This window comes from Mastigoproctus giganteus, chromosome 1, assembly GCF_048544385.1.
Source record: "Mastigoproctus giganteus isolate SK-2022 chromosome 1, ASM4854438v1, whole genome shotgun sequence".
Classification (NCBI taxonomy): Eukaryota; Metazoa; Arthropoda; class Arachnida; order Uropygi; family Thelyphonidae; genus Mastigoproctus; species Mastigoproctus giganteus.
Window position 1 is genome coordinate 151,119,775 of NC_143575.1, and position 14,937 is coordinate 151,134,711.

General features: G+C 36.8%; 1 protein-coding gene across 2 annotated transcripts in view; it reads right to left on the reverse strand.

Moving 5' to 3' along the window:
* Positions 1–14,937, reverse strand: part of LOC150091195 (integrin alpha-9-like) — a 688,379-nt gene that overhangs the window by 421,970 nt on the left and 251,472 nt on the right. For both annotated transcript variants that reach the window (XM_090374615.1, XM_090374611.1), the window contains exon 6: positions 8,137–8,185. In XM_090374615.1, the coding sequence (XP_090230741.1) occupies positions 8,137–8,185 (49 nt within the window). The remainder of the gene's footprint in view (positions 1–8,136; positions 8,186–14,937) is intronic.

Consider the following 14,937-nt stretch of genomic DNA (forward strand, 5'->3'; position numbering starts at 1 on the left):
CCTGAGCAAAAAGCATTACAGGACAGGGAAATAATTATGGGGGATCTAACTGTGCTCTAAAATCATGTAAATTACGACGCGCGCCGGGACCGGATGGTTTGGGGGTAGAATTTTATAAGAAATTTTGGAACTTGTTAGCGCCTATTCTTTTGGCCGTCTTTAACAATTTTTTTCAGGAAGGGGTTGTACCCAAAGGCTTTTTCAGTGCCTATACTACTTTCATTCCGAAGCATGGACGGGATTTATCGAAAATTGCTAACTGGCAACCTAAAACGTAGGCTAATTGTGACTATAAAATATTTGCAAAGATTTTGACAATTAAGTTAAAAAGCGACGTAACCCAGGTAGTTAGAAGCACACAGTGCTACGGTATACCGGGGAGGCGGATAGAATATAACCTTTGGCTATTGAAAGATATATTAGAATATCGGAAACGGAAAAGTTACAAGTTAGCGTTAGTGGCAATCGACCTAGAAAAGGCTTTCGATAGAATCGACCACGACTACCTTTTCTCTATAATTAAAGATACGAACATAGGATCTCAGTTGTTTACAGTTCTCAGAAATTTATATACACGTAGTAACACACAACTTTTGATAAATGGAGAAATCTCGAAAAACATTAAAATTGAAAGGGGAGTTAAACAAGGATGTCCGCTTAGTCCTTTATTATTTACGTTAGCTCTAGAACCACTACTGGGAAGAATAGACAGAACTGAGGCCATTCAGGGGATACCGTTGCCACAGCCGGCAGAACAGTGTAAATGTATAGCATATGCGGATGATGTTACCGCCACCCTCACTACGAGTTATGCGGTGGAAGAATTTATGTCACTCGTTACTTCTTTTGGTAAGAAGTCGGGGTTAAAAATAAACGAAGACAAAACTAGGATCAAATTGTTAGGGGAATGGGTACATCGCCCTTTACCACAACGAGAAGTGGAGTCAGATAAATCGATCCAAATATTGGGAGTTCCATTTAGAGAGAGCCCCATGCTACCTGTAGGAAGACTCACCACAAAAATACGGGAAAGTTTAAAAGAGTGGGAAGTGGGACAATTTTCCTTTGAGAACAAATCCATTATCGTTAAGACCATAATTCTTCCTATAATCTTATACACGGTGTTTATAACAGGAATCACAGCTAGGACAATGAGACGATTTTACGTTCCAACATTTCAGTTTCTATGGGGAGGAAAACGGCAAGAGATAGCGCAGAAATTTTTATTTTTACCGTGGGAAGAGGGGGGAATAAGTATTCCAAAAATTAATTTGAGGTGTAGCTGTAAGAGACTGCTGGATGTGGCTAACATGGTGCAATCTAACCATTTAGTAGCGGTACTGATAAAATATTTTATGGGATTCAATACAGCCTTAATTAAAGGAGGCGCTTATCTAGGGCCTAAAGCAGAGACAATTCCTAAATATTATAAAAAAATTCGGGATATGTGCACACAGTTCAGAGAGAAAGATATAGATCCTTTTAAGGGTGGTTTAAAACATCTCTACTGGGCACTGTTTAACTCGGAAAATCCAGAAAAACCAAATTTAGGAAACCTTAATGCACAGTTGTTCTTTAAAAATTTAAAAATTGGCGGAAATTACCCATCACGTATTGATTTTTCGTGGAGGGTTGGTTGTGGAAATATACCGGTGAACGATATCACGTATAGTTTAGTCAGACAGGCAACAGATTATGCGAATTTTGTACCGAAAATGAAACAGTGTACCATTTATTTTATTACTGTCGATTCGCGCAGGAAGTTTGGAAGAGAATTTGTCGATTTTTAAGGATAAGACAGTTCACGTTGGAGGAGGTAATTTACTTGCAATTCGATCATCCCTTGGGCAAGAAAAAAATGTTCACCATATTTTTAATTACAGAGGCAAAATATCATGTGTGGAAGCTCCGAAAACGGAAAAGGTTTGGGACCTTCAGGGGATCTCTTTGGGACTTGAAACAAACGATGTCTGCTTCCATGCAAAGGTTTTTACAATTGGAAAAATGGCGTTTAGGGTCTGATAAGTTTCTAAAAAGGTGGGGAGAGCCACCTCTTCTGTACAGTTTGGTTGGAGATGAGGTTCATCTAAAGTACTGGTTCTAGTTATTTGAAAAAAAAAAAAAAAAAAAAAAGCAGCACCTGGGTTTCTTTTTCGTTTATTACAAAATTCAGTTTTCTTGATTAAAATCCAGACGTCTTAGGTTCTCATCAAAACAGTTCCATGATATAGGTTTGAATTTTATAACTCAATTTGTTTGGTTAAATAGCTCTGGGTTTTTTTTCACCTTTAATTCACAAATAGCTTTGAGACGATCGTCTAGATTTAGATTTTTATGATTTAGGTTTGAATGATATAATTCATTTGTTTGGCTTCATAGATCTGGTCCAATGGGTTTTTTTTTCACATTAAATTCAAAATAGCCCTGAAATGGTGCCGCCAGGGGGAGCCTGATGATGTCCGGAGTTTCCGAGAATAGGTAACAACAGCCTTCTCCACTGGGGAAGCGTTGCCTATTCGAGGAGTTTGAGTTTTTGAGTGGTGTGAGTTGAAGGAGTTATTGTCCCTTTCATTCTTCTACACCGTTTCTTTTCCTCTTCCACTCCTACTATAACTTTCCTCTACTTTTTGCTTTTCTAAGTGTAATAGGGACAAGCGGATATTCGAGTAGATATTCACATACATACATAAATAGCCCTGAAATGGCACCGGGGGGGGCCTGATGATATCAGGAGTTTCCAAGAATAGGCAACAACAGCCTTCTCCACTGGGGAAGCATTGCCTATTCGAGGAGTTTTTGAGTGGTGTGAGTTGGAGTTACTGTCCCTTTCACTCTTCTACACTGTTTCTTTTCCTCTTCCACTCCTACTATTACTTTCCCTCTACCTTTTTGCTTTTCTAAGTCTAATAGGGACAAGTGGATAGTCAAGTTATTATCCCACACATATACAAAATAGCCCTGAAACGGCACCAGGGGGAGCCTGATGATGTCCGGAGTTTCCAAGAATAGGTAACAGCAGCCTTCTCCAATGGGGGAAGCGTTGCCTATTCAAGGAGTTTGAGTTTTTGAGTGGTGTAAGTTGAAGGAGGGAAAATATTTATAGTAGATATATATTTTCTACTATAAATATCTGTGGAAAATATTTCTCTAAAACTGTTTCTGAGAAGAAGGAAAGCTTAATATCAAAGTAACATCTTCCTCGGCTCTCTTTGCTGCTAACAAGGTGTCAGTGGGATGGACTCAGGTAATAAAATGACTAAAAATGCACTTTGATAATTTTTACATTTATATCTATACCATCCTTTAAAAAATTACAATAATTTTACAAAAATTATCAGGGCCTGGAAACTGCTATGTAAAGTTGTCCATTAGCAAAAACTGTAACTTCATTGTAAGTCTGACTCTGAGATTATGATTGATTGTGATGACTAGGGTTCGGATTTTTATAACCTTAAAAATGTCAAAATATGATGAAAATATGTCATTAAATTTAACCAAATATGACTAAATAATTTACCTTTACATAACGTATAAATGATAATATTTACTTTCTTATTCTTTTAAAGTTGTACAATGACGTTATACAAATTTCTAACAAGTAATATAATGAAAATATCACAATTTGAAAGGTTTTTTATGAAATATAAACATTAAAATAAATTTTTTTAAACATACAGAAACAAAAATGTATAGGCTAAGGTACTAGGCTACTAACACTTAAGTGCTAAGTACTTTACCAACTCATGCGTATTAAAACTAAATATGCATGAGCATTAAATTTGGAATGTCCATATATGGAAGCATCCAAAAATAAAAATTAAGATAGATCTATTACAGGTAATTAATTAATTTACTTAAATAATCTAAATGCAGCAAGGCATAATATTTAAGAGTTTAAGATTCAATATAATATCAGTGTAGATACACCATAGATTAAGAACTTACATAACAACTACGATAGTAGTGTGAAAGGCATCATTTCGTCTGTATCTCATATTGGGCTCTTCCTTCAAAACGAGTTGCCCATGTATTGCACTACTTCTAATAAGTAACACTTCACTAATAGAGAAGATTAGTGTTACTTATCTTACCACCACCCACCAATGAAAAGTCAACTAGTTTTGAAATGGTGCCGTCTGGGTGGTGGTACTCACTAAGAATAAGTAACAATAGACTTAGCATTAGCAAAGGCACATGATGCCAGAAAGCAAGCTTATATAACATCAGTCAAAAAAAAAAAAAAAAAAAAAAAAAACCTTATTTCACCCATCCACTCACTTCAAATGTTTGTCAAGTTCGCCTTGAATCTATTTAAGATATCAACTTCTACTATGACAGATGGAAGTTTGTTCCAGCAATCAACCACCCGCTGGCTAAAGGCAAACTTCCGCACATCTATGCTACAACTGTCTTTCCTCAATTTGAATTCATGCCCTCTCAGGCGATTATTCTGAGCAAGAGGAAGCATATTATCACCACTGAGAATGCTCAAACCATTCAAGGCTTTATACACCTCAATCAGATCACCTCGCAGGTGCCTGGTCTCCAGACACTGTAATTTGCAAAATTACAGCCTTTCTCCGTAAGAGCAACCCCCTTTGGTCCATTCACTAATATTGTTGCCCTGCTCTGTACTCATTCCAACAGCTCTAAATCCTTCTTAAAATGAGGCCTCCAGACCTGTATACAGTACTCAAGGTGTGGCCTGACCATTGCCTTATATAAGAGGATAGTCACCTCCTTATCCCTGCTAGAAAAATTCCTGTATATCATTGACAAGACACCATGAGCTACTCTTGCATCTGCACTGCTCAGAAAACTTCATATCTGCCTGCACGATTACCCCCAGGTCCTTTTCATTCTCTAACTCTGTCAGTGTGGTACCACAGAGTTGATACGTTACTCTGGGATTACTGCCTCCCATATGTAGTACTTTACATTTGTCAATGTTAAACTCCATTTCCCACCTCTCAGCCAATCTGCTCAACTTTTCTAGATCCTGTGGCAGCATTGTACTGTCCTTAGTGTCATTAACAACCCTGCCAACCTTTGTATAGTCTACAAAGATGGACATTAAGCCTTATATACAATCGCCAATATCATTTATAAATACAGAAAAAAACAATGGACCCAACATTGAACCCTGAGGGACTACACTAACAGCATTAGTCCACGAAGAGCAGTGTCCATTGATTACCACTCTGTCTTCAACCACTCAACCATCCCTTTATCCATAGTAGCAATTTGCCTCCAATGCCACACTGCTCCAATTTGTGCAGCAGTCTTTCATATGCAATAGTATCAAAGGCTTTTCTAAGATCCAAATATATGATAAAGTTATTCTTTGCATCCAGTTCCTTTGTGACTACATCATAGTATCCAATCAAATTAGTCAGACAAGATTTCCCCCTTAACAAACCCATGCTATGTCCGAGCTTTAAGTGAAGTCTTGTCTAGATGATCTTGCAATGCTTCTTTAACGAGTGCCTCCATTAATATCCCTGGAACAGAAGTTAAACTAACAGGTCTGTAATTACCCGTGTCTCCCTTTGATCCTCCTTTGTGGATTGGGGTCACATTTTCACATCTTCAGTCAATGGATTCCTCCCCCAAGTCCAGGGAAGCTCTCATAATTATGGCTAAGGGTTTGCTTACTTCCTTTTCCACCTCCTTTAATATAACTGGATAGATTCCATCCACCCCAGGTGCCTTTCTTGTATCTATCTTCAACAATTTCTCCTCCACTTTACTTTCAGTTATTACAAGATTATCTTGCTTACTGCCAGAGTTGAATACACCTCTGGCATTCCTCTCTCTGAATAACTCCTCATGTGTGAATGTTGATGCAAAATATTCATTTAGTTTGTTAGCTACCTGAGCAGGATCATCAACAGTTGAACCATCAATATCAAGTGGACCAATTTGATTCACTCCCTTCCTTCTAGAGTTTACATAAGTAAAGAACTCTTTGTTGTTTTTCTTTGCATCCTTTGCCAAAGATTTCTCGTAATCTGCCTTCGCCTGCCTAACCTCTTTTGTACCCTGGTTACAGACCAGCTTATATTTATCATAGGCTTCTGTGTCACATGTCTAATTAGTTCATCTGACATCCATTTAGGCCTAAATCTTGAACAATATTTCTTTGTTGGTATGAAAAGCCTAGTAGCTTCCATGATTAATTCTTTGAATGCTTCCCATTTTTAATTTGCTGTTGGTGATATTATCAGGTCGTTCCACTCTATAGAATTTAAATACTGTCTCAGACCACCGTAGTCGCCTTTACGAAAGCAAACACCCTTCCCTTTACCCCTGATGGTAGTTACCTCTTTGAGTAAATCCCACTTCAGTACACTGTGATCACTGCCACCTAGTGGTTCATTTACCTGCAAATTCTTGATGCATGAAGAATCACTACCGATAATCAGATCAAGAGTATTACTCCCTCTGGTTGCCTTCTGAACATGCTGCTGTAGAAAACAATCATCCAATAAATCCACAAAAGCCTTGCTAGTGTGTGAGTGACCAACCCACAAATTCCAGTCAATATCCGGGAAATTAAAATCCCCCATTATAAGACACTCTAATTTACTGGCCCACTATTTCTCTGCACAATTGCTCATTATACTCATCAGATTCATTAGGCCTATAACACACACCTACTCTCACTTTTCCTTTCCCAGTGCTTATATCACACCAAACAGACAACATTGCATTGTCCACTCTCATCAATTGGATGCACTTCCTTAGATTTCATGTGTTTCTTAACTAACAGCATAACCCCTCCTCCCTTCCTGTCTATCCTTTCTGTATTCTGGAATTTCATGAGTACATTGTACTCCCGAAATTACAGTTCTGCACTGTTTATGTCTGTGTGACCCCATGCCTCTGATATCCCAACAACATAAGCCTTTGATGTCTTGTCTAGCATTTCAAGCTCATCGAATTTATTAACTATACTCCTAGCATTAGTGTACTTGAATTCAAGTACACATGCACCTAACACAGCCCATGTATTTACTTGTTCCACTATGACTCCCAGCAGTCCTGGAAATTGCCGTTACCTTACTTTACAGGCTGCTGTTCAACTGCATTTCAATAGAAGTAATGCAAGAATCCCTTTTATCTCTGCCAGCGGCTACTGTTAATCTATTAGTCCATGTATCCCCCCCCCCAAAGCTAGCAGTTTTTCAACTTCTCTATTAGTGAAGCGTTTCTTATTTGAGGTAGTGTAATACTTGGGCAACTCGTTGTGAAGGAAGAGCACAATATGAGATACAGATGAAATGATCTATTTCACATTACTATTGTACTTGTTCTTTAAGTGTTATCTATGGTGTATCTACACTGATATTATATTTATTAATTAATTTACATACCTCTTTATTGCATGCATTGCAATATATTATTTTTTCATCCATTTGGTATGTATCTTTGGACTCTTCTTTCACCACAGAAGAAATCCATTTTTTAAAAAGCTCAATTTTTCGAATAATTGAGAGAAAGAACGAATAATTCGGTGAACTCAGTATAAAGCGAAACTACTGTAAAGTTTTAAATTATAGCTAAGATTTCACTACAGTGTCATTGTGAGCGACTAAAGAGCCAATCAAAATAACTTTGGGATTTAGCTACTCTTGCCCAGTCATCCAGGAATGTGAAATGATTAAATGTAAATTCCCATGGTTTTTTAGAAATATACTTTATATCAATTTGATAAATAATTTGTCGATTATCGTAAGACGAAATATGAAAATTTTATGTCGGCAAATATAAAATATGCTATTAAGTATGATATTTTTTCGAAATTATGACCTACTGTGTAAAATATGATGAAATATGAAATTACAAACATGCTTCTTTAGGATTCTCAGACCATGTAACATGGACACACACTAAGTTTCGTGCCTTTATGTAAAAAAAAAGGAATATGATAATACATAAAAATCCAAACTCTAGTGATGACAAAAGCTAAGAAATTTGTCTTCTCTTCAAAGTAGATGGTAAGTCAGTTTCACTGAGAACTAAATCAATTCTCAATTAATTGAGAATTGATTTAGTGAATGCCTTCCATACTATAAATAAAAAAAATATAATCACTGAAAGGTCGATCGACATTAAAAAAAAAAGTTAGTTTACCTGTCCACTCACAGACTCCAGGAGCACCTAAAAACAGTCCTCTTCCATCCTAAAAACAACAAAAATCTATAATTGCATATCAGAAATACCTATACAAAATTATTATCCCCCCTACAGAAATCCAAAAGAACAAAACTTTATAACAGAACCAACAATTCTCTAGTACCATAGATGTGCACAGTCCAAAAAACAGAAGATACTTAAAAGACATGTGACACAAATCTCTGATTTGTAATTTAAGACAAGCACAAGCAAGAGGATGATTTAAAACATCTACTTTTGTTCTTTGGAATTAAAATAGAAAGAATGAATGAAGAACAAAAATAGTTAGTGGTAAGTTTAGAGTTGAACAGTGAATAGATCTGAACAGTTTATGCACACATTAAAAGAATGGGTTGGAAGTAAGAAGTGAAATTACAAATGTTAATTCAGAAAACAGTGTCCACAGAAAAATAATTGGAAGAAAATTTTTCAAGAACATCTCTTCAAAATATTCTATTCTACAAGCACAATTTGAGCAAACAAAATCATTCCAAACAACCTTGGAAAGGCAATGTTTAAATGTTTAAAAGTAATTAAAAAACCCGACTTGCTACTCACTGTAACCCATATATACATTCAAATATATTCTTATTCAATTCGACCATAATCATAGATAAAGTAACACCACAAAAACCGATCCTCTCCCTCAATCCTTTCAAATACTCTTTACAAGGATCTGAAAGTTAAGTTTATATCTAATGGCTCACTCTTAATATGCTGCATATATGTAAAAAAAATAAATAAATAAATACATGGTTCTTATTATTATCAAGACAATATTATATTGATGATATGACAACCTTAATATCCTTCAATACTATATAAGGTCTTATATCTGTATTTAAACCAATACTTAACCACACCACTAGGGGAAACTGACCCTACAGGTGGGAGTTATAAACTTATGTAAGGTTTTCCTTTTGTATGTTATATATCCAAAGACTGAGATTTCACCCAGTCTTCATTTGGCATTATGTTTTAATTCATGTCCCATGAGTTTTAATTCATTCTGTGTTTTGTTTTTTACCCTGTAAACTGGGATGTCAGCCATTCATCAGCTTTACAGTCTAAACCCACATTCTCAGAGTTCAAGCAGCCCAGTAAAAATATACATTCTGTCCAAAATTTGAACAGTTTTGGACAGAATGTATAAGCTTGAAGATAACTCTGATGATCCAATACTTTTAAAATTATTTAAACAATACCAGCTTGAAATGGAGTAGTGGAAGCAAGACTATTTCAAAAAATAAAAAAATAAATAAAATAATAATAAAATAATACAAAACTGTTTGCTACACTGTGCAGAATTGAGTTTCACCAGGCTAACTTAATTAAGGCAAACTATTCTCCTGTAGTGTTGATCTACAGCTCTGCTGTCCCAGAGGCAGAGAAAGAAAGGAAACTTAGAGAAATCAGCTTGCACAGAGAGAGAGAGAGAGAGAGAGAGAGAGAGAGAGAGAGAGAGAGAATACCCAGCACCTCGAAGGGCAATCACATTTATGCTGATCATACTTGGTCTTCTCTAAAATGTTTCATATTTATACAGTTCTCTTTAATATGAACAGAGTGCAACAGGAATCAATGAAGGTAAATTTCCACTAGGAGGTAACATTTTTTAAATTTTTACTTGAACTATATCTGAAAAGATGCTAACTCTAAGATTGTGACTAATACCAATTTCATAATAAAAACCAATCAAATGAAAACAATAGAACAGAGATTTGATTTTTCAACAGTGTAAAAACATGCATAAGTCTGTATGTTGCAGCTGGGAGCCAGTATATTCCACTCTTTTAAACAAGATGACAGGAGCTCTGTAAGGATTTGGTGAGACCTTAGTTCTCGACTAATTCATCTAATTCATGTTGACTAAGGAAATCTGACACTTTACTTGAATAGGCTTCTAGGGTATAATGCAAATTCCCCTGTCTCCAAAGTCAATATCCTATTGCAAAAAAAATCTATTGTAAAGACATCTTTTTGGAAAATATGGATTGAGAATTGGCAGGTCTTCACTTTGTGGCACACTGGGGTGATAGAGAATAGTATGTCGTGATACACAACATTTAGATCCACAGACTTTTTAAACTTAAACAACGTTCAAAGGTAGTCTCCATGATCGTTTCTAGGCTCTCACTATATTCAAAGTATAACAAAAGGCATACACTTAGAACTATTATAAACCAATCCTCTAATAATGACATGCAACTACTGTAGCAGAAATGAAGAGTAAAAAACTTGTCTTGAACAACCACAGACATCCCAAAATAGGCTTTAATATGCACAACATCTAGTATCACCAAGGATGTTATGTTTTGCCTGCTACAAACCTGTATAATATGCAAACGTATTAAGACTGGAGATATATCACAGTTTGGTAGCCAAACAAACTAGAAAGGAAAAAAAAAAAAAATAAAAAAATCCCAATTACAAGTAGGTATGCACCTATGTAATAGGCATAAATGCCTCAAAATAAAATAATCATCACTCTTCAAAAATTGCAAAACTACTGACAGCAGAGAAAATCTAATGACACCACAGGTTTGGATACACATAAAATATGAGATTTTGTCATAATGCACCAAATCATACAAATTGTGTTGATTGCTGTGGAAACAGTCGTGTAATCACATTCATTTCAGAAAGATAAAAATTCTGTGAGAGTTCAGTTTTCACCTATGAAATGATGAAGCAACAAAGATTGCTGTAAGTCTGAGAGAGAGAGAGAGAGAGAGAGAGAGAGAGAGAGAGAGAGAGAGAGAGAGAGAGAGAGAGAGAGAGAGAGAGATACATTCAGAAGTATGTTTCACTGTGACTGATATGTGGCAGTGTATACACTGCAGAGTTATTAGTACCTGACAAAAGAAAAAGGTGGGTCAAATGAATCTCGCCTATTCAGATTCTAACTAAGATTACTTCTTGTCTGTTTGTGCAGAAGTTAGAGGCCTATAATTGTGGTACAGGTTTAATCTGAAAGAGTTTATTATGCATTTGCATTTGCCAAAGTGTCCATCATTCTTTATATATTCTTCATATATTGGTTTGGTAATCAAGGAAAGGTAATAGAAAATTCATTGGGACTTTGCTGAATGGATCTTTGGCAGCATGATCTGAGGTTTCATTCCATGGTATTTCAATATCACCTGAAATCAGAAAGAAAACAATAATTTGCAGACAGTCACTAAGATGAATCAACTCTGACTGGATGAGTCTTAATAAACAATTAATATGTGGAAGATGTTCTGCATAGCAAATAGGGCACTTTTCAAGTGTCTATATTATGCTCTTCTGGACTGAGTGAGAGAAGGAAAATATTTTCTACAGCAAGCTTTATGGCATACAACTCACTGGTGTAACTACTAGCTACATTCCTTGGAAATTACATAAAGAAATGGTGGTGTTAGGGAGTACCCACCCCATCCTCAGACTTTGATCCATCAGAATAAATTTTAATGAAGCTGGGATAATATTGTGTATGAGTAGTATGTAGCTGCTGTATGTAATTATCAAGAAACCAAATAATGTTTATTGAAGCGTTCCCCTGCCCCACTGCTGGAAATAATTGTCACTAGATGACATGAAGGCAGTCCTTGGATGATATGAATCTGTGGGATCAATGAGGGCTTTTTGTCCAAGTTTCCATTAATTCCTTGTAACCTAATTCCAGCAGGCTCAGTTGCCTGCAATTTGTTTCTATACTGAGGGTCGTTGAGTATTGACCAAATGGACTGAGTGGGCTGACTTTGGATCTTGGATGCGTAGTTCAGTAATAATATCTTTCTCCTGATATTCAGAGGAGCTTCACATGCTTAAAGAGAGCTCTAGGTGCTTTCAGAACATTTCCTTTCATGAGATGTTCTGAATGCACCTAGAGCTATCTTGGGGGATGAATTTTGAATATGGGTGGGGCAGGATAACTTAACTTAGGAATCTGCCTAAGTGAAATAAATAATAATGATCTGCACCCCACATTGTAGCTGATAAGGCTCTGAGTAAGTTCTCTCTTTCTTATTCGTCTTTTTTTTTGTTTTGACAAGCAGTTTGGAAGTAATCGAAGAGCTTTCAATAATTTAACTTGTCAAAAATATTCACCATTGGAAGAGGCTGGCTGAACAAGTGAAGTTCAGATTCAGAATGCATCTTACACTTGGTACAGAAATGAGTGACAGATTTCTGGCTGGATAGTTCTATAACTGTTTTGTGTCATCCATAGTTCAATGTGATTTACTGAGATTTCCAGTTGTCGTTCAATGCAGTGTATATTTTGACAATGACAGATTATGAGATGATCAGCATGTAAAAGGTAAGAATATGTTTTCAGAATGATTTTAAGCTATTCATTCAAATTACAAATAGTGGCACCAAGAACAGCTTTGTGAGACAACTTGTTCTTGGATGAAGTTTTAAGAGAGAACTTGCTTATCTTATAATGGGCGATTTTAACTTCCCAGATAAAGACTGGAACTTGTGATTGGTAACTCTCACACAAGTAAGACTTTTGTGGATTTATTGGATGATTGTTTACAGCATGTTTGAGAAGCAACAAGAGGGAGTAATACTCTTGATCTGATTGTCAGCAGTGATTATTCATGCATGAAAAATCTGCAGATAAAGGAACCACCAGGTGGCAGTGATCACAGCATATTGATGTGGGATTTACTCAAAGATGTAACTACCATCAGGGGTAAAGAGAAGGTTTTTGCATTCATAAAGGCGATTACAGTGGTCTCAGACAGCTTTTTAAATTATGTAGAGTGGGACCAACTGATGTTACTTGTTTGTTTATTTGGTTTTTAGGAGCATTAGCAACTAAGGCCATATTGCTCCGGGGATATGCGATGGTCATTCCCTGACATTTCCGCATCCTCCATTTTGGTGGTGACGGGCTCAAACCCCGGTCTAATCAAGAAGCATTTGCTACGCACTGCTGCTCCTTCCCACCTGGCTACGGAGGTGCCATAACTGATGTTACACAGCACTGAATTTATTCTAAGTGGGAAGCATTCAAGGAATTAATTGTGGAAGCCACTAGACTTTTCATACCAATTAAAAAAATATTGTTCAAGGTTTAAGCCTAAATGGATGTCAGATGAACTAATGAGACTCGTGACAGAGAAGAAAAATCCATGGGACGAATATATAAATTATCAGATGACACAGAAGCCTATGGCAGATATAAACTAGACGGTAATCAAGTCACAAAGGAGGTTAGGCGGATGAAGGCAGATTACAAGAAATCTTTGGCAAAGGATGCAAAGAAAAACAGCAAGTAATTCAGCAAGGGGATGGATCAGAATGGTCCAATTGATATTGATGGTTCAACTATTGATGATCCTGCTCAGACAGCTGATAAACTGAATGAATATTTTGTATCTATATTCACACATGAGGAGTTATTAAGGGAGGGAAATGCCAGAAGTTTATCAAACTGTAACAGGGTACTTAATAATTTTGTAATAACTGAGAGCAAATGCAAAGTGGAGAAGAGATTGTTGTAGTTAAGCATCAGGAAGGCACATGGGTTGGATGGGATCTATCCAGTTATATAAAAGGAGGCGGCAAATAAAGTAAGCAAATCCTTAGCCATAATTATGAGAGCATCCTTGGACGCAGGTGAAGACCCCACAGAATGGAGATGTACAAATGTATCCCCAATTCACAAAAGGGAATCTAAGGGTGACAAAAGTATTTACAGACCACTTAGTTCAACTTCTGTTCCAGGTAAAATAATGGAGTCACAGGTTAAAGATGCTTCGCAGGAATATCTAGACAAGACTGCAGCAATAATTCAGACACAGCATGGGTTTGTTAAGGGAAAGTCTTGTCTGACAATTATGATTGGATACAAAGGAACTGGATGCAAAAAATTATTTCGAAATCATATACCTGGATTTCAAGAAAGCTTCTGACACTGTAGCGCATGGATGATTACTGTACAAACTGGAGCATTATGGTATTAAGGGTAAGTTGATACAATGCATAAAAGGGTGGTTGAGGGGAATAAGACAGAGTGATAATCAATGGATGCTGCTCTCCGAGGACGAATGTTATTAGTGGAGTCCTCCAGGGTTCGGTGTTGGGCCCACTGTTGTTTTGTATATTTATCAATGATACTGATGAGTGTATATCAGGCTTAATGTCGAAGTTTGCAGATGACACAAAGGTTGACAGGGTTGTTAATGACAGTAATGGCAGTGTGCTACTACAACAGGATCTAGAAAATTTTGGCAGATCAGCTGAGAAGTGGCAACTGAAGTTTAACATTGACAAATGCAAAGTACTGCATATGGGTAGAAGTAATAACAGAGAAACGTACCAGCTGTGTAGTACTACACTTAGGGTGGTAGAAAGTGAAAAATATCTGCGAGTGATTGTGCAGTCAGATATGAAGTTTTCTGAGAAATGCAGACAGGCTGCCAGAGCAGGTCATGGCGTATTGTCAGTGATATATACAGGAATTTTGGTAACAGGGAAAAGGAGGTAATTATCCCTTTGTATAAGGCAATGGTCAGGCCATGGGTCTGGAGGCCTCATTTTAGGAAGGATGTAAAGTTGCTTGAGTATGTACAGAGAAGGGCAACAAGATTAGTGAGGGGAACGAAGGGGTCCTCTTACCAGGAAAGGCTTAAATTCTGCAAATTGCAGTGGCTGAGACTAAGCACCTGCGAGGTGATCTGATTGAAGTGTATAAGGCCTTGAATGGGTTGAGCATTCTGAATTCTGATGAGATTCTTCCGCTTACTCAATTTACGAACCTGA